Here is a 26,549-nt window from a genome sequence, read left to right as displayed (position 1 = left end):
CCCCCACCAAAGAAGCCATTTGGGGCATAGCCATCATTGCATTTCGCTTCTAAATTGCAGTGTCATCAAGGATCCATTGATAGATCATGTTGTGTTGTGCAGTAAACTGCATATGGTTATGAACCTGTTTACCTGATGCTGACTAATGCTATAGCCAGCTTTTAAGGCTGGTAGGGGATACTGCACGTTTTGATGAGATCATGGTAGTTGATACTGTTATGTTTTCAAGGCTACCCTCAGGTAAGTATTTGCTCCAAAGACAATCACGGACCTCATTAAAGTCAAAGAGCATGGCAAGCACTCTTTCAGATTCCATGGAAGGAGCAATTGAGACTCTTCTTGTAACTGACTCTGTGTCTACACTTCAGATGGAAGCAAGACTCCCAGCCTGGAGGAGAGATTTGTGTTAGCAGGGCTTAGAACCCCCAAAACTGTATTTTCATTAATACAGCTCTAAAGGGAGCACCTGGATTTGAACCAGGGACCATTTGAACTGTAGTCAAATACTCTTCCACTGAGCTATGCTCCCATACACTTAATAGCCCCTGGGTATGAGTTCAGGTGGCTAACCCGAGCTGCTGCCAGTACCACGGTACCCACACCATTATTTTTAGATTGCTGGCATAAGTCTGTCTGCCCTGGGCTGGGAGGCTTGTTCCCAGCTGCAGTGTGGACATTCCCCCGGAGGCTTACAAGGCACATGGCAGCTCAGAGCTAAGCTGTGTGGGCTGAGGATAAAGGTGGGTGCTAGGATAGTGGCTGTGCAGCACACATGCATTAGTGGCAAAAAGTTGCAAGGAGAGGTTGTGAGTGTGACCCCGAGAAGACGCAAAAGGACAGAGTTTCTTGAGCACATAGCTCACCGGTGAGGCAGACGTGGGGGATTTCTGAGCAAGGAAACTGCCTGTTTGTTTCTACTGGGTTCAGGAAAACAGGACTGGGTACATTTTTATAAATAAACAAGAATGTGACTCTCATAGATTTTTCATAATGGAAAAAACCCTGCAAGGCCCTGAGTTACCAAGCTGACTGCTTGGGCCAAAGGGGCAGCAGTACATATCCTCAACTGCCCATCATCTTCAAAGGGAACATAAATGCTGTGCTATTAAACCATAAAAGGAACAATTTTAGTTATTAACTGTTGGGCTTTTGGCAACATGAACTGAACAAATCAACTTCTTTGTTTTATTTTTAAAGCACAGAAAACCTGCAGACCCAGTTAACTATTGTGCCAAAATACTTTCAGAAGAAATGAAATATAGGGACCTTGCAAAATATTGCAAGGTCAGACTCTTTCTCAGAGGGCTCACCAAATACTTTATACATTCAAATAATCACTACCCCTAGAAGTTATACAAACCTTCCATTAAATAAGTCAATTTGTAAGGTAAGCTCATTCTTGTGTTCTTTCACACATTCTTAAAGCCATTAAATGAGAATGACCAAGACAATTTTTTTTTACCTTTAAAGAAAAGTAATTGAAAACTCTCCCCCATTTTAAGTTTAATGAAATTCAGGCTTATCAGTAAAGTTTATACAACCACACGATACCTGTTGAGCATCAAAAGTTTTTGGTCTTGAAAAGGACATCAAGAAGAAGATGCCATTGGTAGTGCATTTCAACAGAACTCCATGAACACCCATGGATTTAAGCAATGAGAAACCATGTGATAGTTTTCTAGAGGAACCAAGGAGACAACATGGTAAAAGTGCTAGTGTGGACTAGCTGCCAGGGTTTTTAACCACAGTGTCCCATGGACTTTCTCTGAGCTGGTTTAGATGAGCCATGGCTACCCTAGGATTGCCACAGTTGCTACTTAATGTGTTTTACTGCAAGAGAGGTAGACTACTTTAAAATTATGAGCTGATGCAGCCAGTGAGTCAAGGGCAGCAAAACCCCATAGAATGTCTGAAGTTATGCACTGGAGTAGTGTCTCCAGACTGCTGCCCAGATAGTGGTCTTTGGGGAGAAAGGGAAGGCAGTGGCAGGAAAAAGTTAGAAATAAAGCCCTTCCTGAAGACAGAGGACAAATGCTGCAAGAGGCAGTTATGAACTCCATCACTGAAAATAGCATATTTTGATCATTTAAGTTTTCCCAACCAATAGCAGTGCGGCTCCTACATAGCCATCTGTGTGGGTTTATATCAGTTTCTCTCCCCTTTTTTCAAATAAGTGGCACATAGTGTAATTGTGACTAATTAGAATTTGGCCCTCTCCCCTTATCAACAAGTGCTGATGCTCTGTCCTAGGAAACTAGGAAGGCTGCAATCTTAAAAAGGAGGAAGCACAAGTAGGTGAAATCCACCAGCTTAGCTGTGCCATGTTTACAAAAAATAAAAGGCTGAATGTAGAGCTAGTGGAAGGAAGGAAAAGATGTAGGAAAAAAGTGAAAATACATTTAAAATGTTTCCTTCTAATCTCTGTGTTGTTTTAGTTTCCCTTTGCATTTTCTCTCTATTTACAATGTCTCAAAAGTGTAAGAGAGCCAGGACTGTGCACTCTCCTTACATTGTAGCTACTTAATTTCTATTCTGTAATACTTTAAGGACAGTAGACTCAGTTATTTTCACACCTAGCGGATAGCTCTGCAACTCCATTGGCTTCCCTGGAGTTATTCCCGATTTACATTATTTGTACTATACTAATGCCTAAGGTCCCAACCAAGACCAGGGGGCATTGCACTGAGTGCCATACAAATACTTAAACAAGGGCCACTGCCCTGAAAAGCTTGCAATCAAAGTAAACGAGGCAAAGGAAACATTAACCCCATTTTACAGATGGGAAACCGAGGCAGAAAGATTAAGTGATTTGCCCAAGGCCACAGAGAATTCTTTGGGTCATGATTTGAACAGAGATCTTCCAAGTCACAGTCCGATGCCTTAACATGAGATCATCCTTCCTGGTGCCAGGGGAGGGAGAATCAAGTTCAGTATCAGATCGGAGATGGTTGCTTATATTTCTTTACATTGCACTTCTCAGACTACAGGCAATACACACAAAGTTTATCCAGAATTTGATTAGCCCCTTTAGATACTAGAGTATGCCCCCCCTTTTAGGCCAGAAAATGAACTCTGGTATCACTGAGGCCTTGTCTACACTACGAGAGTAGTTCGATTTTACTTGCATCAAATTTTTGGAATCGATATTGCAAAGTCGAACGTGTGTGTCCACACTAAGGACAGTAATTCGACTTTGTGCGTCCACACTAACGGTGAAAGCGTCGACATTCGAAGCGGTGCGCTGTGGTCAGCTATCCCACAGTTCCCGCAGTCCCCTCTGCCCATTGGAATTCTGGGTGTAGCCGGCAATGCCTTCTGGGTAACAAAATGAGTCGAGGGTGCTTTTGGGTAACTGTTGTCATCCGTCCATCACTCCCGCCCTCCCTCCCTGAAAGCGCCGGCGGGAAATCAGTTCGCGCACTTTTCCAGTCATTGACAGCGCGGACGCCACAGCACTGCGAGCATGGAGCACGCTGCGACCATCGCTGCAGTTGTGGCCGCTCTCAACGCCTCGCAGCTTATCATAAAGGTTTCCCTGAGGCAGATGCAGAAAAGTCAGGCGAGGAGGCTACGGCACCGCGGTGATGTCCTGAAGTCTGAGAGTAGCACAGACCTCTCAGAAAGCAGGGGACCCAGCGCCGAGGACATCACGGTGGCAATGGGTCATGTTGATGCCGTGGAATGGTGATTCTGGGCACGGGAAACAAGCACTGAGTGGTGGGACCGCATAGTGCTGCAGGTCTGGGATGAATCCCAGTGGCTGCGAAACTTTCGCATGCGGAAGGGAACTTTCCTGGAACTTTGTGAGTTGCTGTCCCCTGCCCTGAAGCGCAGTGTCACCCGCTTGCGAGCTGCACTGAGTGTACAGAAGCGAGTGGCCATAGCCCTCTGGAAGCTTGCAACGCCAGACAGCTACCGGTCAGTCGCGAACCAGTTTGGGGTGGGCAAATCTACCGTGGGGGTTGTTGTGATGCAAGTAGCGAAGGCAATCGTTGATGTACTGCTGCCAAAGGTAGTGACCCTGGGAAACGTGGAGGCGATCATAGATGGCTTCGCAGCGATGGGATTCCCAAACTGCGGTGGGGCCATAGATGGAACTCACATCCCTATCCTGGCACCGGACCACCAGGCCACCCAGTACATTAACCGAAAGGGATACTTTTCCATGGTGCTGCAAGCACTGGTGGACCACAGGGGACGTTTTACCAACATCAACGTAGGATGGCCGGGCAAGGTTCATGACACTCGTGTTTTCAGGAACTCTGGTCTGTTTAGACGGCTGCAGCAAGGTATTTACTTCCCGGACCACAAAATAACTGTTGGGGATGTGGAGATGCCTATAGTCATCCTCGGGGACCCAGCCTACCCGCTAATGCCCTGGCTCATGAAGCCCTATACTGGCGCCCTGGACACTGAAAAAGAACTCTTCAACTACCGGCTGAGCAAGTGCAGAATGGTGGTGGAATGTGCTTTTGGCCGTCTCAAGGGGAGATGGAGAAGCTTACTGACTCGCTGTGATCTCAGCGAAACCAATATCCCCATTGTTATAGCAGCTTGCTGTGTGCTCCACAATCTCTGTGAGAGTAAGGGGGAGACCTTTATGGCGGGGTGGGAGGTTGAGGAAAATAGCCTGGCTGCTGATTACTCACAGCCAGACAGCCGGGCGATTAGAAGAGACCAGCGGGAAGCGCTGTGCATCCGGGAGGCTTTGAAAGCAAAGTTCCTGAGTGAGCAGGGTAACCTGTGACTTTAAAGTTTGTGTACTGAGAAGCTAAACCTGCCCCCGTTTCTTTACCCAGTTAATGTTGACTATCCTATCCAGTTACATACCCCCTTCACCCCCCTTCCAACACACGTTTCGAAATAAAAATAGTTCTACTTTGTTAAAGCACACCGTTTTCTTTAATACTGTTTTCGCGGGAATTTTTTAAACCTGGGAAGCAGACTGTGGTGCGGAGCGGGTGTAGTGTAGTGACGCGAATGCAGCTTCTAAACTCAAGGATTGACAGGCTCCGCTGCGGTGGGATGGTTGTTTCAACGGAGCCTGTCACCCCTCCTGATCGGGACTGTGTGTATGGGGGGTCTATGTGACTTTGTGGCAGGGGGAGGACGGTTACAGATCCCCTGCTGTGTGGCTCTGTGATCCTGCCTAAGGACCGGCGCTTAAGATCTGTAACTGCCCTCCCCCGCCACAAAGTCACAGAGCAACCCCCCCCCCAACATAACATGAAAACAACCTCCCAGACTAACCAGGGTAACTAGTCACTGCATCACTGCACTGTGTATGTGCCCTGCTGCTGTGCCTGTCCCCGACTATGTACCCTGCCAAAGGTGACTGTCCTGTCCAATTACCAACCCCCTTTCCCCTCCTCCTCCAAAAGAACATGATCGAAACAGTAGTTAACAGAAACGTATTTTTTATTATCAACTACACATGGCATTGGGAGGTGAAACTTGGACGGGGGCTTGTGTCAGGCGGGAAGGAAAGAACTTTTCAAATTTTGGGAAATGAGAGCCTTCTGCTACTAGAGCTCTCTGCAAGGGTGGAGTGAGAGTTAGCAGGGACTCTGTCGCCTCTCCTTCTTTGCACTTTGGGTGAGGTGGGTATGGGACTTGGTGGCGGGGGAGGGCGGTTAGAGATGGACTGCAGCGGGGCTCTGTCCTCCTGCCTCCGTTCCTGCAGAACATCCACAAGGCGCCGGAGCGTGTCCGTTTGCTCCCTCAGTAGTCCAAGCAGCGTTTGAGTCGCCTGCTGGTCTTCCTGCCGCCACCTCTCCTCCCGATCCATGTTGGCTTGGTGCATTCGGGTCAAGTTCTCCCGCCACTGGGTCTGCTGTGCTGCCTGGGCTTGGGAACAGGCCATAAGCTCAGAGAACATGTCCTCCCGTGTCCTCTTCTTCCTACGCCTAATCCGCGCTAGCCTCTGGGAGTGTGATTCCAGGCTAGGTTGTGAGACAGTCGCAGATGTGGCTGTGGGAATGGGAAAAAGGGAGTGAATTCCTCAGAAAGATAAATGTAGTTGTGAACAAAGAACATAGTCTTTCTCTGTGAACAAGACCATGCACAGCACCTATCACATGCGCACTCAGCACAAGGTCGAATTCTCGGCCTTCGCATTCAGTGCCTGGGGTCTTGCACAGCACATTTGAGAAGCGGGGCAGGACAACGGAATTTCTGTTGCAGGCAGACATGGTAAGCCGTACACTTGTGGCAGTTTAAAACTTTTATATTACCACTGGCCTCATTTCACATTTAAAGCAATGTCAGTTCCTGCTGCCAGCAATCCGGCAAGCGGGAACTCTGCCCCTGTCCCACCCCCTCGCGGCTGTCCCCGGGAACGATCCCTGTAGGCTGCCCCTCTCCCGCCTCCACCGCGTGGCTACAAACCAGCGGTTACAGTTCTGTAAAGGAACGTGAAAGCAGTCCCAACACTAACATTCCCCTACCTAATTCAAAGCAGGTCACCATGGGCGACATCACCCTGATGAGGATCTCTGAGAGCGACAGACAGAGAATGCTCCGGGAAAGCCTCCAAAGACCAGGGCCGTATGCCGCCCTGCTGTGCAGAGCAATGATTCCCGAGTACTTGATAGTCTCGTGGCGCGGCAACGTGTCGTACTTCGGAGGACCCAATAAGGCCGCTCTCCCCAGGAACCTCATGCAACGGCTTTCAAATTACCTCCAGGAGAGCTTCATCGAGATGTCCCAGGAGGATTACTGCTCTATCCCCGGACATATAGACCGCATTTTACTGTAGCTGCAGTAGCAGGGAATAAACAGTAGAGCGGCTTGTGCAGGACAATCACTGAAAACCGGACATTGCTAGATTTTTTTTCAAAACTTGCACTGCCCATGACTAAACCGTTAAGCGCCTAGGGCACACTAATCATGAACAACCCATTCTTTTAATTGTTAATATTCCTGTTTTGTTAAAAATAAATGTTTAGATGTTTACAACACTTACTGGCTGATCCTTCCCCAGATTCTGTGTCCGGGGTAACGGCTGGGGACGCTTCGTAGGGGATCTCTGTAAGGGTGATGAAGAGATCCTGGCTGTCGGGGAAATCAGTGTTGTGAGCGCTGCCGACTGCCTCGCCCTCCTCATCTCCTTCCTCATCTTCCCCGTCCCCTAACATGTCCGAGGAACCGGCCGTGGACACTATCCCATCCTCAGAGTCCACGGTCACTGGTGGGGTAGTGGTGGCGGCCGCACCGAGGATGGAATGCAGTGCCTCGTAGAAACGGGATGTCTGGGGATGGGATCCGGAGCGTCCGTTTGCCTCTTTGGTCTTCTGGTAGCCTTGCCTCAGCTCCTTGATTTTCACGCGGCACTGCGTTGCATCCCGGCTGTATCCTCTCTCTGCCATGGCTTTAGAGATCTTCTCGTAGATCTTTGCATTCCTTCTTTTGGATCGCAGCTCAGAAAGCACGGACTCATCGCCCCACACAGCGATGAGATCCAAGACTTCCCGATCAGTCCATGCTGGGGCCCTCTTTCTATTCACAGACTGCACGGCCATCACTGCTGGAGAGCTCTGCATCGTTGCCAGTGCTGCTGTGCTCGCCACGATGTCCAGACAGGAAATGAAATTCAAACTGGCCAGACAGGAAAAGGAATTCCAATTCAAATTTTCCCGGGGCTTTTCCTGTGTGGCTGGTCAGAGCATCCGAGCTCGCACTGCTGTCCAGAGTGTTGAGTCTGAACTTTTGATGAGCTTAAACTTAACCCAGACTTGATGTCTCTGTCTGAACTTTTAATCAAAGCTCTGACCTGCGAACTACTCATGACACCCCCCCCTCCCCTTAAGTAGCCATCTCCCCTTATCTCTTTCTGAATGTACATTTTAACCTGTTTTATCCTGTAGAATCTTGATTGATTATACATGACCATTATGATCTGTTAATCACTTTGTTTACTTCTGTGTATAAATATTGATGCTCACCCCTAATAAACTTGCCACACTTACTCTGAAGCTTTTCAAGCTAAGGATAGTGTGAGCCCGTTGATCAACGAATTGGTGTCTGGTCTCTGACAGATTGTGAGCCCATACCAACTCCGCACGAACTCGGGTGCTGGAGAGGTGAGTGAGGACTTGCTTTTTTACCTAACAATTTGGGGGCTTGTCCGGGATATCCTTCTGGTGCGGTGCCTCTGTCCAGTGGTCAGACCACTCATATACGAATTGGCAGGCGCCACGGGAGATTTCTCCCAGCCAATTCAATATTGAGGGGTCGTGTACTGGACAGCAGGGTAAACGCCAGTTGGAGGGCTCCTGTCAGACACCATGGGTCAAGGGACTAGCGTGCCTCTTGAGAGTCCGTTGGGGATTGTAAATAAGTTATGGAACGAAGGGAAACTCCCAGTACAGACAGGAATGTCTAGGAGAAAGTTGTACACACTGTGTGTAAGGAATTGGACTGGGTATACCGCGGTATTGGCCAACCCGGAGATGAGGTGGCCTTCGTATGGCTCTTTCGAACAGGCTGCCTTAAGAGGAGTAAGGAGCCAGATCGAAAAAGACCATCCGGGACAGTTATGTTACTGGTTTTGTTGGGACATAGCAGCAGAGCTGTGGAAATCTTTAAAAATTATGGCAGTCAGGTATTCTCCCGAGAGTGAACCCCCTCCATGTTATTTCGATGAAGGGTGTAAACCACGGCGTGTTTTGACTCGTCAGTTGGTCCCCACTGCACCTGCCCCTATTCCTCCGTAGGGGGACTCTCTCCAGGGCGCAGAGGGGAATCTGCAGGACTCCAGATCGGAATCTCTGCAGAGGGATAAGGGGGAAATGGAAGGGCACACCTCGGGAGGAGTAATTACTAGGCAAAAGATCAAGCAGATGCAGCAGGTTGCATACCCCTCCCCTGGGGACGCCCAGAGGGTCCAGTCGCATCCGCAGATACTTACACCAGGGACGAATACACCCCTGCACCACCAGCTCAGCCCGTTCCCCAGGCCTGGATCAACTACGGGCAACAGCAGCAGCTGCAGCAAACTCAGCCTCCTCAATGACGGTACCCCGGGGGCGAAGGCAAACAATGTGATGGTCTTATTTCCTTAATATCTTTAGCCGGCTCCTTCCTCACTTTCTCCCCTCCCAGCAAAGAGCCTCGTCTAACCCTTTCAGTCCAGGGACTGCCTGTCTCCTTCCTCATTGATACTGGAGCTACTTTCTCTCTTTTAAATCATGCCCCCTCTCCCTGGCTATCCTCTGAGGTTAAAACTGCAACTGGGGTGGAGGGCAACCCACAGTCTCTGGGACTCACTTTGCCTCTAAATGTTATTTATGCTGATAAATGTTTTTCTCACCGTTTTCTTTTTTCCCCAGCTTGTCCGATCCCTTTGATGGGCCGGGATTTACTCTGTAAGCTTGAGGCTACTTTAACCTGCACTCCTGAAGGGGTAGGATTATTGATGACAGTGTTAGGAGATTCGGCCCCAACTCAGGGTAATTGGGAAACCCCCCCCTCTCTCCCCTGACCTCACTGACTTGCCTTTAACCCTCTGGGGAATTTCTGACACTGATGTTGGCCTGCTCCTTTCAGCAGAGCCAGTAAGGATTCAAGTGAAGCCCTCCTTAACCCCCCCGTCAGTCCCTCAATACCCCCTGTCGTTGGAAGCCCGGGAGGGCATCCGCCCCATTATCGAGGGATTCATTGCACAAAAGCTAGTCCGCCCTCAGCGCACTCCTTGTAACACCCCTATACTGCCTGTCAAAAAGCCTCCTAAAAAGGACGGAGACCCTATTCGTTGGCGCTTTGTACAGGATCTACGGGTTGTTAATCAGTATGTGGTCCCTCTTCATGCAGTAGTTCCTGATCCAGCTACTATCATCAGCCAAATCCCCTGGGATGCTGAGTGGTTCACTGTTATTGACTTAAAATCAGCCTTTTTCAGCATTCCTGTGCACCCAGACTCTCAGTATCTCTTTGGTTTCACCTGGGAGGGACAAAGTTATGTCTGGCAACGACTTCCTCAAGGCTACAGAGACAGCCCCACGATTTTCAGCCAATGCCTCCGCCACGACTTGGAAGGCTTCACCAGTCCGCAGGGATCCACGTTAGTCCTATACGTAGATGACATCCTATTAGGTAACCGCGAAGAAGCTGCCCTCCGCATCGATGGTAAGGCACTTTTATTATACCTACACACCAGAGGCCACAAGGTAGACCCTAACAAGATTCAGTGGGTCTCACAGAAGGTCCGATATCTGGGCTTCCTGTTAACCCCAGAGGGGAGACAAATGGACCCAGTCCGCATAAAGACTATCCAAAACTGCCCTCTGCCAAACACCAAGAAACAACTTCGAGGTTTCTTAGGATTAATTGGCTTCTGTCGCCCCTGGTTACCATCCTGCGGGGAGTTAAGCAAGCCGCTCCACCGACTCACTGCTAACCTTGCTCCTGACCCTTTGCAGTGGTCCCCGGACACAATCCAAGCCTTTCAGTTACTCAAGGACAGTGTGGCCTCCTCCATGTCTCTCCGCCCCCCCAATTACAGCAAACCCTTTCACCTTTTTGTCCACGAGAGGGGCGGAATTGCTAGTGGCGTCCTTACCCAGCTGAGCGGGCCCCACCATTTCCCGCTTGCTTTTTACTCTCAGCAGATCGACCCTGTCGCTCAGGGAACCCCATCCTGCACCCGGACTCTGGCAGCAGCTGCCCTGCTGATCACAAAGGCAAAGAGCCTGACCCTGGGTCATTTTACCACGGTTTGGACCTCTCATGCCTTGTCAGTCCTTCTGCGTAGGGGCACAACCCAAGTCTTTTCGGCCCATCGCCAGCAACAGCTAGAGGCCGAACTCTTGGAAGACACTAACCTAATTTTTGAAAGGTGTGGGCCCCTTAATCCAGCTACCTTGCTTCCTGACCTGCCAGTCCTCCAGGATCAGCACGACTGTGTGGAAGTAGTTTATAGCATCTTACAGATAAGGGACAACCTGTTTGACGTGCCACTGGACAACCCTGATTGCATCCTCTTCTCGGACTGAAGCTCCTTCTATGTTGACGGCAAGCGTTTCACCGGTTATGCAGTCACCTCTGAATGGGACATTCAAGAGGCCGCCTCACTGCCAGGCAACTGGGGAGCCCAAGCCGCCGAACTCTATGCCCTGGCCCGAGCTTGCCAGTTGGCCGCTGGTAAGACCGTTACCATTTTTACTGATAGCAAGTATGCTTTTGGAGTTGTGCATTGTCACATCCACCTCTGGAAGTTTCGAGGTTTCCAGACAGCTGCCGGTAAACCCATTCAGCACCTCCCCCTCATCCACAAGCTTTTGGATGCCCTCCAGGAACCCTTGGTCCTGGCTGTAGTTCACTGCTGGGCCCATACTAAAGATGATAGCCCCGTCACCCGTGGGAATGCCCTGGCTGACGCCTCCGCCAAGACGGCTGCCGTCTTACCCTTAGCCATGCCCACGTTGGCTATTGCAGCCTCCTCCTTTACTCCACCGCACCCCGTACCAGTACCCGCTGCTGAACTACAGTCGTGGGAGAGCCTCGGAGCCACTCTGGTCAAAGGGACCTGGCTTATGCCGGATGGCCGAGCCTGCCTCCCTCGCTCCACATACCCCGTGGCAGTTCGCTGGCACCATGATAAGGGGGGTCACTACGGCACGCACGCCCTTGTGGACACCATCGCTCGCTTTTGGTATGCTCCAGGCATTCAACCCTACTGCCTGTCAATAGTGAAAGCATGCAGCACATGTCAGCGTAATGGACCTGCTCCGCCTCTTAAAAAAATTAAGGGTGGAAGACCTCCGCCTGCTGCTCCATTTCAACATCTTCAAATTGACTTTGCAGATATGCCAAAGGCTTTTGGGAAAAAGCACCTCCTTGTTTTGGTTTGCCCTCTGACTTCCTGGGTCGAAGCTTTTCCTACTGCTAATTGTACTGCTGCCACAGTGGCGAAGATTCTCCTTAGAGACATTGTACCCCGTTTTGGCATCCCTCTCGTGCTTGACTCAGATCGCGGACCTCACTTTACTGGTCATGTCCTTGGCCGTTTAGAACAAGGACTGGGCATTTCACACTCCTTTCATACACCCTACCACCCTCAGTCTAGCGGGAAAGTTGAGCGTATGAATAGGGAGCTTAAGTTTACATTGGCTAAATACTGTCAGGAAACAGGATTAAAGTGGCCTCAGGTACTTCCCTTGGTCCTGTTTCACCTTCGTACTCGCCCAACCCGTGTATTGGGATTATCCCCCTTTGAACTGCTCTATGGACACCCCCCTTTCAAAGGCGGGGCGCTACCACGTGCTGATGTTTCACTATTGGGAGGGGATCATATGACCGCGTGCCAGTTTCTCTCCCTACAGGCTCGCCTCCGTACTCTTTGGAAAGCCTCGCAGTTTTCCCAGACCGTGCCGCTGGAAGAACAGATCCACCCGTTCCAACCAGGGGACTTCGTCTGGGCCAAAAAGTTCGTTCGTGGCGACACCCTCCAGCCGAGGTTTACTGGACCCCACCAGGTTCTTTTAACAACCCAGATTGCAGTGTTCCTGGAAGACGCAAATCCTGGATCCACCACTCCCACGTCAAGCCAGCCGTAGTGGACCACAGTGACGGACCAGCAGCTCTTGCCACCACTGAGGACACTGCCTCCGACCAGTGGACCAGCTTACCTCTTTCAGACATCAGACTTAAATTGACTCGGAAAAAATGAGAGGACCTTTTATTCTGACAACTGTATGTTTTTTATTATGCCTTTTTAGTTTATTTTCTGCTTATGAAGATAATGCTTTTATTAGATATTCCCACGAGGTTAAAACTCGTATTTTAGGAAATAGAAGTAATTGCTGGGTATGTACTCAATTTCCAGTAAATGCAGAACAGGGACTCCCCTTCACACCCATTCCCCTGACCACTGCTAATATGACTTGGATGCCACTGGCTAGAGTAAAAGATCCAGTCCAACACAATCTTACATGGGACAAAACAGGAGTGCCAATTAACAGATATCTCAGGGTAACCAATCAGACAGGATCACTGTGTTTTGTTAAAGAAAAGGGGTCAACTTTTGTGGGAACAAGTAAATGCAACATGTATTTAATGGCACCGCCTTTAGTAAAAATCTTGGCTTCAAGCCTTGCGCATCCCACTTATCCCATATGTGGATCCCTCACCCCGATCCAACTTTTTCATGGGTGGGCAGGCCTTCAGAGCCAGCTTTTAAGAAGCCCTGCTCAGATCACAAGGGTGTCCAACTAATTGCTAAGGGACGTACGATTGCCTTCTACAACTGCTCAAGCAGTACTACACTGCCCTTTGAAAACACCACTACCAAATTGTGCCTCTGCAGTTCGCACAACGACCCCTCTGCGTTACCAGGGGAACAGTGGTCCAACGGGTGGTGGGTTACCTCCTACTTTGAGAAATGGAATACCCGAAACGCATTGTATGGAACATACTGGGTGTGCGGGCCCAAAGCTTATTACTTTCTCTCCCCTGATTGGGCAGGGTCATGTTATTTAGCGTGGCTAACACCGCCTTCTCGCATCTCCCTCACTCCCCCTCATTTTCCCCACGTTCGTAACATCCGTGAAACCTTCAGAGATATTAATATCCGTGATGGTTTGTCGTGGCAGCGGTGGGCTGGTCTCATTAGCTTGAGGGGTGGTGTCATCCGTCTACAGGGACTACTAGAATCTTTAACCAATGAAACTGCGACCCTATTTGAGAATCAGGCCGGGGAAATGTCCCAGCTGCGCCAGTTAGCTTTGCAAAACCGAATGGCTTTAGACATAATGTTAGCAGCCCAGGGAGGAACTTGCGCCCTCATAAATGAAGAATGCTGTGTTTTTGTAAATGACACCTACTCTGACACTTTTCAACGTACCAAACATCTAAGGGAAATAGCTAAGAACTACTCTTCTGGCCAGCCACCTTATGATTGGTGGGGAGCCTTATGGAATTGGCTGCCTGGATTTGGGTGGGTTAATAAACTCTTGGTGGGTATTGTTGGGGCCATAGTAATCCTTATAATACTGTGTTGCTGTATTCAGTGTGTCCCCTCCCTCATAGACTCATGTGGGTCAGTTTATTCTTTTCCTACTTCAGCCAAGGGCCTTACTCTCTTCGAGTTGGCCCAGGCTGAAATTGCCAAGCGGCCCTTGGCTCCTTAAAATGGGGTGTAGCTTTTGGTAAATAGTTATCCCAAAGCTACAAATGGAGGAATGTTGAGTCTGAACTTTTGATGAGCTTAAACTTAACCCAGACTTGATGTCTCTGTCTGAACTTTTAATCAAAGCTCTGACCTGCGAACTACTCATGACACCCCCCCCTCCCCTTAAGTAGCCATCTCCCCTTATCTCTTTCTGAATGTACATTTTAACCTGTTTTATCCTGTAGAATCTTGATTGATTATACATGACCATTATGATCTGTTAATCACTTTGTTTACTTCTGTGTATAAATATTGATGCTCACCCCTAATAAACTTGCCACACTTACTCTGAAGCTTTTCAAGCTAAGGATAGTGTGAGCCCGTTGATCAACGAATTGGTGTCTGGTCTCTGACAGATTGTGAGCCCATACCAACTCCGCACGAACTCGGGTGCTGGAGAGGTGAGTGAGGACTTGCTTTTTTACCTAACAAGAGCGTCAACAGAGTGGTGCACTGTGGGATAGCTCCCGGAGCTATTAGCGTCGATTTCCATCCACACCTAGCCTAATTCGACATGGCCATGTCAAATTTAGCACTACTCCCCTCGTCGGGGAGGAGTACAGAAGTCGAATTAAAGAGACCTCTATGTCGAACTAAATAGCATCGCAGTGTGGACGGGTGCAGGGTTAATTCGATGTAACGGCGCTAACTTCGACATAAACGCCTAGTGTAGACCAGGCCTCAGGCCAGTGTGTGGCAACTGTTGACTTTTAAGGTGGGCCTCTGCAAATCATAGTCCCCATTTATGCTGTGCCATGTTGTGCACACATGGGCTTTTCATGTGCTGCTCCAGAGACCTTACTGTCGGTCATCTTTCATTTAATTTTTGGGACCACCAAGAGGATCCACACAGTCAACAATTAACAATAAATATAGCGGAAGAGATCATGTTAGCAAACCAAATAAAAAAAATACAAACAAAAAGACACCCACAACCACCACAACTTACACTCCTCCTTCTGTACGGGGAGACTTTGGCAAACCAGTAAAGTGCCTCAAACCACCATGGCTTATTGTTAAAGGTGGCCTAGTTAGCAAGCTGTAAATTGGCCATTCAGCAGTCTCAGCTTGACCAAGGCAGAAGGGGAGGGGAGTTTAGGGTGCCACAGAAGGGGCAGCTTGACCCCGCGTCCTTCCTGATAAGAATTGTGTTGAAGTTGCTAATACATGCATTTTAAAAGAGCAGGATGTGCCCAAGGAATGTGTATTGGGGTCTCACGGCTGCAGACGCTGGAAAAACCCACACCTGGTTAATCAATAATCAGAAGGAACCTCTTGCTCGATCATTAAAACTGCTTACTTAACAAGGTTTCTTTAAGGGACGTGTCATTCTATTACTAATGTATAAATAAGGGGAAAAAGCTTGAGATAGTTGGACTCGTTTGGGCACTCTTTTGGACTCTTTTTGGACTCTCCCTCTGGATACATCTTGTGGTCCCTACCGGCAGACAGAAGATTTGGCCACCGGAAGCCTGCCGCTGTGTCACTCGAAAGCCATACTCAGCTTTGGTAATTATCAAGGGTTGGGGGTGTTTTACTAACCTGTTGCGGACGTGTGCAAGTGCTTGATACTAAGTAAAGTTTAGCTTTAAGTGAAAGAATTCTTGTGTTGTCCTGTTTGTGCCAGCCATCTATCGGTCGGACGGCCGTATCGCCCTGATTTATTTCCTGACACCTCCTCGCACAGATTAAAAGGTACCAAGAGCTTTGGGTTGAAAGAACCCCGGGTAACACTTCCAGTCTGGCAGATATCCACAAACCAATGCCCTACGCTATCCAGAGGCCAAGATTCCCAATGGCTTTCAGACTATACAAAGTATTGCCTTCCTTCTCCAGCTCTTGAAAGTAATTTTGAATTTGAAGAGGAGGGAGAGAAACAGAACGGTAATTGGAATGACCTGATTTTAGGGTCCAACAAGTGGATGAAACCCTTGAAACTAGTTGGTTTATAACCAGAGGACATTTCATACACTAATGCATTAAGATTCTACATTTTAAATTGAAGGCAGAATTGAAGAGTTTGTTTTGCCTTGCACATTCCCAGAACTAAGTACTTCTTTTTCAACTTCCTGTAAGTTAAGTGGAAGGGTTAAAACCAAATCAAAGATGTTAAACACCAATACTATTCAAGGCCTTGTTTGCGTTAGTAACATGGCTAGTAATTTATATCAGAAAATTCTACCATTGCTGTAGAACAAGAATACTTACTCTCTCTGTTGTACCGTCTCAACCACCACTTCTTCAAAAATCAGAAGTTCCTTATAAAATGATGTGATTTGTAACCACAGCCTCCTATAACAGATTGTGAGGGTTTACGCCCCTTGTCACAGGGCAGCACGGCCTAGTGGCCAGAGTCCATAGAACAAGCCCTCGTCGCAGGGCAGCACGGCCTAGTGGCCAGGATTTCCGCCGGTATCCCGACTCTAGCAAAAATCTTCCCTAGTTCGTTAGCGATCGCCGGCGCTGTGGCTGTCCGAAAGGGTACGGCTTCAGGGTAACGCGTTGCGTAGTCCACTACCACTAGGATGAAGCAGTTTCCTGTCTTACTTCTTTCAAGGGGTCCGACCAGGTCCATCCCAATCCTTTCAAAGGGTATGCCGATGACCGGCATATGCATCAGGGGTACCCGGGACACACCTTTTGGTCCCGCCAGTTGGCATTCTGGGCAAGACGCGTAGTCCCGCACCTCCCGGTGTATGGCAGGCCAGAAGAACCGACGAGCTATCCTCTGGAGGGTCTTCTCCTGCCCCAGGTGCCCAGCCCAGGGATTAGCGTGGGCTAGTCGGAGGAGGCTTTGTCGCAGCCTCCAAGAGACCAATAACTGACGGAATGTCTCCTGGGCCTGCGGTTCCTGCACTACCCGATACAGGTGATCTTGCCATATCTCAAAGCGTGGACCCTGTGGGGGCCCAGGGGTCGAGCCTTCGTCGGGACCCAGGCTGGTGGCAATCCAAGAAAAGTTCCTTAACATTGACAGTAGTCAACTGAGTTAATGAAACTGAGTGCTGAGTTAATGCTCCTTGAGCACCATCAAGTTTAAATATCTTGGGGCTCTTGGGATTAAAAACATTTCAACACAGTCACTGCCAAATGAAATGTTGTTATCGTTATTATATGAGTAAAGGGCAGCAAAGCTACACTTAGCCTGCCTGCATGAGGGGGTCACCCTAAACTGAACCTTACTCACTAAGCCGGGGGTAGGAATGCCAAATCCCAGTGAAAGAGAAGGGGTGGGGACAGGTGATTTCTACCTGCTGGTGTGGATCCTGCCTAAAGAGTTCTAGACACCATTTGATCTTCTCCCTCAACAGAGCTAATTAGACTCAACTGAGAGTCATTGTTTCTGATTGGTGATTACCAGAGATGAAATGCTGATAAGCAGGTCTAGGGGCTATGCCTTAGACCTGGCGGAGGGACAGTGGTGAAAGGAAAGCTAATGCAGAGGCTGCATGGGTAGTGAGGCTCCCTGCTACCCAGTGAAATCACCAAGAGCTGAAATCACTAAAGAACTAGGTTAAGTGGTGAAACCTCAGAAGATGGCATCACAGAAGTGGCACTGAGTGTCCAACAGTGGCAGCATCTGACCAGCAGCAGCTGCGAACAGCTAGTTGAAGAGGCACACAGTGACCACAGAGACATTGGTTGAGGCTCCCCGCTCTTTCTGGGATGGGAGGTGGACCCCTGTTAACACCCCTCTAAGTCCTTGCTAACCAATGAGAGTCAAGAGTGAGTGGGATACAGGGGAGGGAGAGGGGAGTGGTGTGTTAAATGGACATTCATTTGTTGGACTTTCCCACTGCAAGGTGGGAAATGGAGGCAAAGGACACTGCCCAACGCACTGTGGGGTCGGGTTATGATTCTGGTTGAGTGCTTTTGAATGTGGTTGTGGTGTTTTCCACAAAAGAATCCTTGGTTCCCTTTTCCTTGTATTAAAAAGAATTTTATACACAGAATCAGTGCTTGTGAGAGGGGAAGTACTACTTTCCAGATTACTGGCTGGGGGCTTAAGCCAGTTCTGTTTTGTGTTGTTAAGAGGAAGAACCCCTAGATATTGAACCCCGCCCTAGTTGTTGCCGACTGCCCCTGGCAGAAGGGTCACAGTAGTAAAAGTTTTATTTCTTTCTCATTCACTAGTTTGTTGTTTAACAAACTCCAAGATCATTACAAGTGTGTATATGCCACCTGCTGCAGTTAGATGGTGTGCAAACTGCCTGAGCGCCCTCTGCTGGCTGACTCACAGGAAAGTTCTTGGCTTTGCTTGACTAAAGAGCAGGTGTTGCACAGGGGATGGGTAGCTGAGGGGACTGATGTCCATAGACGACTGACAGATGGCTTTGTGGGTTATCTCCAAAAACTGGGGTTGCAAAAGCACTCAGTTATATCAGTCTATTAGTGTCTTTCAGTGGTGGTCTGTCTTCTGCAGTAAGCTGGTATTAAGGCGGTATTAAGGTGATATAACATCCGGGGTAGCTGAAGGAATGAGACGAGGTCACATTATATAAAAATCGAACACATTTTAATGCTGCAAGAGCCCTCATCATGCAGCACCTAGAGCTGGCACCAGGTGGCACCACCCACCACAAGAACACTGGGCTTCAATTGCCATTTCCCCCAGCCTCTCTCCAACCACACCCACCTACACCCCGGATCTCAGCTGCAGGACAAGCCCATTACATATGTATTTGTAATCCTTACTCCCCATTTTCCTCCCTCTCCCCAACCCTTGCTGTGTTAAGTCTAATTTAGACCATCATCCTGCAAATACTCCCACCCATGAGTAGTCCCATTGACTTCAATACCTGTCCCAGTCCTCTGCATCTCCCTTCCATGCCCTCCTATCACCAGCCCTGCCCACCTCTTTGTCCTCTGAGGCCTTGGCTACATTTGCAGATGTACAGCACTGTGAGTTAAACCTGACTTCGTGCAGCTGAGTAGGGAAAGCACTGCAGTCTGTCCACACTGACAGCTGCCCAGCGCACTGTCGTGGCCACATTTGCGGCAATTGCAGCGCTATTGGGAGCGCTGCATTATGGGCAGCTATCCCACAGAGCACCTCTTCCCATTCTGGCGCTGTGGGTTGTGGGAAGGGGGCATGGGTGCGAGGGATTCTGGGTCCTGTCCCAATGCCCCGTGATGCATCGCTTCGCATCCCAGAAATCCCTTTGTTTCCGTCCACCTTTGGCACCATCTTTCAACGGTTTCTGTGCAGCGCGATCTGTCTGCGGGAAATGAAGTCCGAACTGCTGAGGCGTATGCTGACGTGTCTCGCCAGCACGTCACATTTGGCTGTCGAACTATTCCTTAAGATCCAAAGTGACAGTGAGAGTGAGGAGTCCGACGATGCTATCGAGCCGCGTAACGCGTACGACAAGAAATTGCTTGTGGCATTCACGGACATGCTCAGCACCGTGGAACACTGCTTTTGGGCTCGGGAAACAAGCACCGAGTGGTGGGATCACATCGTCATGGAAGTCTGGGATGACGAGCAGTGGCTGCAGAACTTTTGGATGAGAAAAGCCACTTTCATGGGACTGTGTGAGGAGCTTGCCCCCACCCTGCGGTGCAAGGACACGAGATTGAGAGCTGCCCTGCCAGTGGAGAAGCGGGTGGCTATTGCAGTCTGGAAGCTGGCAACTCCAGACAGCTACCGGTCGGTCGCAAACCAGTTTGGAGTGTGAAAGTCGACCGTTGGAATCGTGTTGATGCAAGTTTGCAAGGCCATTACTCGCATCCTACTCAGAAGAACCGTGACTCTGGGTAACGTGCAGGAAATAGTGGATGGCTTTGCACAAATGGGGTTCCCTAACTGTGGAGGGGCGATAGATGGGACGCACATTCCTATTCTGGCACTACCCCACCTAGGATCCGAGTACGTTAATCGGAAGTGGTATTTCTCTATGGTTCTCCAGGCGCTTGTGGATCACCGTGGGCATTTCATTGACATTAACACAGGCTGGCCCGGAAAGGTGCATGACGCACGCATCTTTCGGAACACTTGGCTGTTCAGGAAGATGCAGGCCGGGACTTTTTTCCCAGAGCGGAAGATCACGGTAGGGGAAGTTGAAATGCCCATTGTGATCCTTGGAGATCCCGCTTACCCGTTAATGCCATGGCTCATGAAACCCTACACAGGGTGCCTTGACAGCACCAAGGAACGGTTCAACTACAGGCTGAGCCGGTGCCGAATGACTGTGGAGTGTGCTTTTGGCCGTTTAAAGGACACATTAGCCTGGCTGGGACAAGGACCATGGTGGCTGTCCCGATAAACCTGCGCAAGTGCATTGCACACGTTCTGGATGAGACATTCTAGGAGATTACCGAGGCTGATTACCATGATGTGATAAACCACATCAATGCACTATTCCGCATCTAGGCATGCATGCCTAACCCTCCTCTCCCAAAAAGCCCGCACCGAAAAAATTCCTTCCCGAAAAAAAAACCGCTTACCGGGAACCTGCTCTTCTGTTTGTCCTCCACCAAGTACCGGCCGCTGCGATTGGCTACCTTCCTCCTGGCTCGAGAAGAGCTCTTGGCTGCATGGCTCCAGGGATTCCGGGGTGTCTCCATCCGGCCCACCACCATCACTCCCATTTTCCTCCTTCTCCTCCTCCTCTTCCTCCTCCTCCCCCCCCACTGGCTCTGAAGTGTCCATGGTGGTGCTCGGAGTGGAGGTGAGGTTAACCGCAAGTATTGCATCCAGCTCTTTGTAGAATCGGCAGATCGCAGGGGGAGCACCCGAGCGGCCGTTTGCGTCATGGGCTTTGTGGTAGGCACTCCGCAGCTCCTTCACTTTAATCCTGCATTGCAGGGCGTCCCGGTCATGGCCCCTTTCCATCATGTCCTTTGATACCTTCCCGAAGCTATTGTAATTCCTACGGCTGGCGCGCAGCTGGGACTGTACAGCTTCCTCCCCCCAAACACTGATGAGGTCCAGCAACTCGCCATTGCTCCATGCTGGGGCTCGCTTGGCGCGTGGAGGCATGGTCACCTGGAAAGATTTGCTGATAGCACTCCACGCCACGCCAGGCTGAGCAAACAGGAAGGGGATTTTTAAAATACCCAGGGAATGTAAAGGGTCAGTCACATGGTTGGTTACCTGAGGCCAGGGCAGTAGAGTTTGAACTGATGACCAGAGTGGCTAGAACAGGCATTGTGGGATACTGCCGAATAATTCTGGAGGCCATTCACAGCACATTGGGCGGCCACACTGGCGCCGCAGCGCTGCAGTGGCAGCGCAATACTCGCTATTCCTCTCGGAGAGGTGGAGTACATCCAGCGCTGCAATCACGGAGATACAGCGCTGCAAATGCCTTGCCAGTGTGGACGGGGAGTGAGTTACAGCACTGGGGGAGCCTTTACAGCTCTGTAACTCTCAAGTGTAGCCAAAGCCTGAGCCTTTCCATGTCCCAGCCTCCCTCCTCCCCTTCCACACTCTCCTGTCCTCTGCACCCTTTTCACACATCCAATTGATACTCTCCACCCATCCTCTGACCTGTGACTCCCTCCCTTTTCTCCTTTGCCCTTATTCCATGACTCAAAGATCCAGCCCCCTCCCACCAGGGGTGTAGCAAGGCCACTGAGAGCCCTGGCATAAGAATAGGTTAGGGGCCCCTTTTCTGATTCCAAAATTTAAATTTTGCTTACCATTGCCATCTTGGAAAATCAGACCATAGCCACCTTATCCATCAGTGTGCAAACACAATATGCAGTCGATCTTCACAGAAAAGTTCTATTTACACATGTATACAACATTTAACTAAAATCTTTGTTTCTAGACTTTTGGGTTGGCAAACAGATCAGTTGTTTTTGATATACCAATAATTCTTGCTTGTTCATTTTCTACTGGAAACTGCTAGGCTTGATAACCTTCTTATTGCTTCATTCACAGTTTCATAATAAGATGCATCTCTTTGTCTTAGAGTCACATGGGAATGGTCCCTCAGGTTGACAAGGGCTGGGTTTTTACAATAAAATGTTTCTGTTCTTCACTTAGTTTCTGAATTTTGACTTGTCAGTGTGATTTTTCTTTAGAACGCTCAGTCTGAACTTCACTGAAATCGGTCATTAAAATATCATGGGGTTGCTCCAGAGGTATTAATATTTTTAGGTCTGTTGATTAATTGCAGTTAACTCACGTGATTAACTAAAAAAATTAACCGTGATTAATCACAGTTTTAATCATACTGTTAAACAATAGAATACCAATTGAAATTTATTAAATATTTTTGGATGTTTTTCTACCTTTTCAAATATATTGATTTAAATTACAACACAGAATACGAAGTGTTCAGTGCTCACTTTATATTATTATTTTTGATTACAAATATTTGCACTGTAAAAAGGATAAACCAAAAATCTTATTTTTCAATTCACCTCATACAAGTATTGGAGTGCAATCTCTTTATCATGACAGTGCAACTTACAAATGTAGATTTTATTTTGTTACATAACTGCACTCAAGAACAAAACAATGTAAAACTTTCAAGCCTACAAGTCCACTCAGTCCTACTTTTTATTCAGCCAATTGCTCAGACAAACAAGTTTGTTTATATTTACGGGAGATAATGCTGCCCGCTTCTTATTTACAATGTCATCTGAAAGTGAGAACAGACGTTCACCTGGCACTTTTGTAGCTGGCATTGCAAGGTATTTACATGCCAAATATGCTAAACATTCATATTCCCCTTCATGCTTTGGCCACCATTCCAGAGGACATGCTTCCATGCTGATGACACTCATGTAAAAAAAATAATGCGTTAATTAAATTTGTGACTGAACTCCTTGGGGGAGAACTGTATGTCCCCTGCTCTGTTTTACCCACATTCTACTATATAGTTCATATTATACCAGTCTTGTATGATGACCCCGCATATGTTCATTTTAAGGACACTTTCACTGATTTGACAAAACACAAAAGATACCAATGTGAAATTTCTAAAGACAGCACTCAACCCAAGGTTTAAGAATCTGAAGTGCCTTCCAAAATCTGAGAGGGACGAGGTGTGGAGCTTGCTTTCAGAACTCTTAAAAGAGCAACACTCTGATGCGGAAACTACAGGGGAAAAAAATCAACCTTCTGCTGGTGGTATCTGACTCAGATGATGAAAGTGAACATGCGTCGGTCTACACTGCTTTGGATCGCTATCAAGCAGAATCTATCATCAGCGTGGATGCATGTCCTCTGGCATGGTGGCTGAAGATGACTCTTTAGCGTATCTGGCATGTAAATATCTTGCGACGTTGGTTACAATAGAGCCATGCGAACATCTGTTCTCATTTTCAGGTGACATTATCAACAAGAAGCAGGCAGCTTTATCTCCTGCAAATGTAAACAAACTTGTTTGTCTGAGGCTAGGTCTACACTATGGGGGGGATCGATTTAAGATACGCAAATTCAGCTATGCGAATAGCGTAGCTGAATTCAACGTATCCTATTCGACTTACCCCGCTGTGAGGACGGCGGCAAATCGACCGCCGTAGCTCCCCTGTCAACAGTGCTTACTCCTCCTGACGAGGTGGGAGTACGCGTATCGATTCGGGGATCGATTTATCCGTCTAGATGAGACGCAATAAATCGATCCCTGAGAGATCGATTTCTACCCGCCGATTCGGGAGGGTAGTGTAAACTAGCCCTGAGTGACTGGCTCAACAAGAAATAGGACTGGATGGACTTGTAGGTTCTAAATTTTACATTGTTTTATTTTTGAATGCAGTGATTTTTTTGTACAAATTGGACCTCGGAGACTCAAATAGGGCACCCAGAAAATGAGGAACTCACAATTAGTGGCCACCAGTGAAATTTTTGTTTAAGAGGCTTGTTTGCCAGAAGCTGGGAATGAGCGACAGGAGATGGATCACTTGATGATTACCTGTTCTGTCCATTCCCTCTGGGGCACCTGGCATTGGCCACTGTCGGCAGACAGGATACTGGGCTAGATGGACCTTTGGTCTGACCTGGTAGGGCCATTCTTATGTTCTTATGTTATATTGTTTAGCATCCTATAGGAACTCTATGACAGACACAGGGATAGAAACCAGTTCTCCAGAGCAGCATTCAACAAGCTTAACCATGAGACTCTCCTTTCTCTTCCTGTAGTCCTCTGCTTCATTCACTACATGCCTTCCTGCTTCTGCATCAAATGAAGCGGGGTCCTACAGACAACAGCCTCCTTCACTACACAACCCTGATTCATTCCCAGAGCATGCCTACTCTGTGCACTGGACATGGCAGGAGTCCTGTGGAAAAAATAATATGTGATCATGTAATTAAGATTGTCAGAATGCATATGCACAGCAGGGTTGAATTTAGGTTGCACAAGCAACCATAATTCTGGCATTTCCTAATTTTTGAGCTCTGGATTTTGCAACCTTGATATTCTTTTAGTGCACTGTTTTGTACACTATTTACAAAAAAAAAATTTCTTCCAAAGCCCGTTTAGATCCTCACAGATTTTAGCTTGTCAAAGCAATACCCCAACTACTTTCTTCTTCTGAAATAATTTAAAAACAGTCATGGACTGAGGAAAGGCAGCTGTGAAGTTGTAAAGCATTATTTAAGTGCTCGGGTATTAAGAGCTGACCCTGGTGTCTCTTACTCATCTGAGCAGGACTTACATGCATGAGTAGTGCCATTTGAAGCAAATGGACTGAAGTCAGTGGGACTGTCTGCATGAGTAATGCCTACTTGAATGAGTAAGAGTTTGCAGGATCAGTGTAATGCTTAAGCAAGCGCTTGCTGAAACACCATCCATTTTCTCCTCACTCCTACTTTACTATCATCCTGTGTAGATAACATCACTCTCATTTAGAATTGTTTGTGGTGTCAAAATCAAGGTGCATGTGACATCTATGGGAAAAATCATTGCCCATCAAAGGACAGTGTAGGATTAAATGTTAGGACTCTAGCCGAGTAAACATTTCCAAATCCAAAATGAAGCCAGCACTTCTTTTTAACTTTGCCTGAATACCACTTGGGTGCAAAAAATTCTTGTTTTTGGAGGAAATTTTCACATTGGTTCATGTGGAGGAAAAGATGATTTATGACCAAGAAATATGCTTCTAATGGGGGGTGGGAAACAGTTCAAATGTAAAGCCTGGAAGAGTCAGGTCTTAAAAATTTTCTCTGGGAGATGTCTGTTGCTTTCCAGGTTTTCTCTTTCCCATTATATATTCAGGCCTCCAAGTCCATGGTCAGTTAGGCCATGTCTACACTACCATTTATGTCGGCAAAACATATGTCATTCAGGGGTGTGAATATTCCAGCCGTCTGAGTGACATAAATTATGCCAGCATAAGAGGTAATGTGCACAGTGCTATGTTGGCGGGAGCGCTTCTCCTGCTGACATAGCTACTGCCGCTCGTTGGGGTGGTGTAATTATGTCAACAGGAGAGCTGCTTTGGTACAGCTGTGCCAGTGTACGCGCTGTACAGTAGACACAGCCTTTCAGTGGTATACCATAACCTTCCTTCATCTAGTGAGCCCAGGACAATTTAGTGCAGCGTGCGTCAACTCCTAACAGTACTGATGGTGAACCCTCAGTAAACAATAGGTTTTGACTGTGGCACCAATGGTTGCTGGAATTAGTGTCCTGAGCATTCCATGGCTGGATTGCAGGCAACGGCCTACTGGCCCATCAAAGAATTAAGAAAGGTAATATACTATTGGAAAATAACGGAGCACTGATTTGGAAGGTACAAGGTACATCGGAGGAATTCTTTATCATTCTTTTTTGTATCATGAGAATAAGTCATGTTTAATTTCTGCTTGCAAGGCTGACAGGGAAATAGGACTAGAGAATTTTGTATACACGATAATTTTTCCTAACTTTTTTTGGTAAGCAAAAATATATTTGCACTGCTTCATTCAGTATTTTGCTACAGAAAAACTGTAGAAGAATATAAGGCTTAGACAGACTTCTCTGTGAAATTTTGGCATTTTAAATCTTTTTCCACTTTCCCATTTTCTTGCAGTTATTAAAAAAGCCAGAGAGTTGTTGAGCTTTCCAGCCCACAAAATCATTTTACCTCTCTCTCCCTCCTGTGCCATTCATTTCTAGCCATTCTTTTTATGACCAAACACAACCATTTAATATGCTGTAAACATCAAGACTGAGCTATATTTCTCACTCTGCTGCATTTGATTTATGCTTTTTTATCAGCTGTCAGGAAGCTATTGTTTCAGAAACAAGATCCTGTTTTGCAGGTGCAACTTTCCCCTGCAATTAATAGCCTAGCCTATAGATTTCTAACAATTTGATGCATGTTCAGTTACCTCCAGAGTTTCACTCCCAAAAGAGGAGGCTGAGTTGAGGAGCTGTCACAAGACAAGAGTTCCCTCACCCTGAATTCCTTACTGCAAACAGTTCTCACACAGAACTCGTGG

At 47.9% G+C, this 26,549-nt stretch overlaps 1 protein-coding gene and 1 non-coding gene across 2 annotated transcripts; both read right to left on the bottom strand.

The window, feature by feature from the left end:
* Positions 1 to 457: 457 nt before the first annotated feature.
* TRNAC-ACA (transfer RNA cysteine (anticodon ACA)) lies at positions 458 to 529 on the bottom strand. The gene has a single exon. It is a non-coding gene; the product is annotated as a tRNA-Cys (tRNA).
* Positions 530 to 5,469: 4,940 nt separating this feature from the next.
* LOC135981384 (uncharacterized) lies at positions 5,470 to 7,678 on the bottom strand. The gene is made up of 2 exons (XM_065583646.1): positions 6,965 to 7,678; positions 5,470 to 5,970 (listed from the first exon to the last, which is right to left on the bottom strand). The coding sequence occupies exons 1-2, from the start codon at positions 7,539 to 7,541 to the stop codon at positions 5,495 to 5,497; spliced, it is 1,053 nt and encodes a 350-aa protein (XP_065439718.1). The 5' UTR covers positions 7,542 to 7,678; the 3' UTR covers positions 5,470 to 5,494.
* Positions 7,679 to 26,549: the final 18,871 nt, after the last annotated feature.

Source organism: Chrysemys picta, chromosome 2 (assembly GCF_011386835.1).
Source record: "Chrysemys picta bellii isolate R12L10 chromosome 2, ASM1138683v2, whole genome shotgun sequence".
NCBI lineage: Eukaryota > Metazoa > Chordata > Testudines > Emydidae > Chrysemys > Chrysemys picta.
The sequence above is the reverse complement of the archived record's forward strand: the minus strand, read 5'-3'. Positions and strand labels throughout refer to the sequence as shown.

Bases quoted from the DNA above. Each gene is read 5' to 3' on its own strand.
- LOC135981384 (XM_065583646.1), bottom strand. From the start codon at position 7,541: ATGCAGAGCTCTCCAGCAGTGATGGCCGTGCAGTCTGTGAATAGAAAG. The intron at 5,971-6,964 runs GTAAGTGTTGTA...CCATTCCCACAG, and splicing joins ATCTGGGGAAGGATCAGCCA to CCACATCTGCGACTGTCTCA.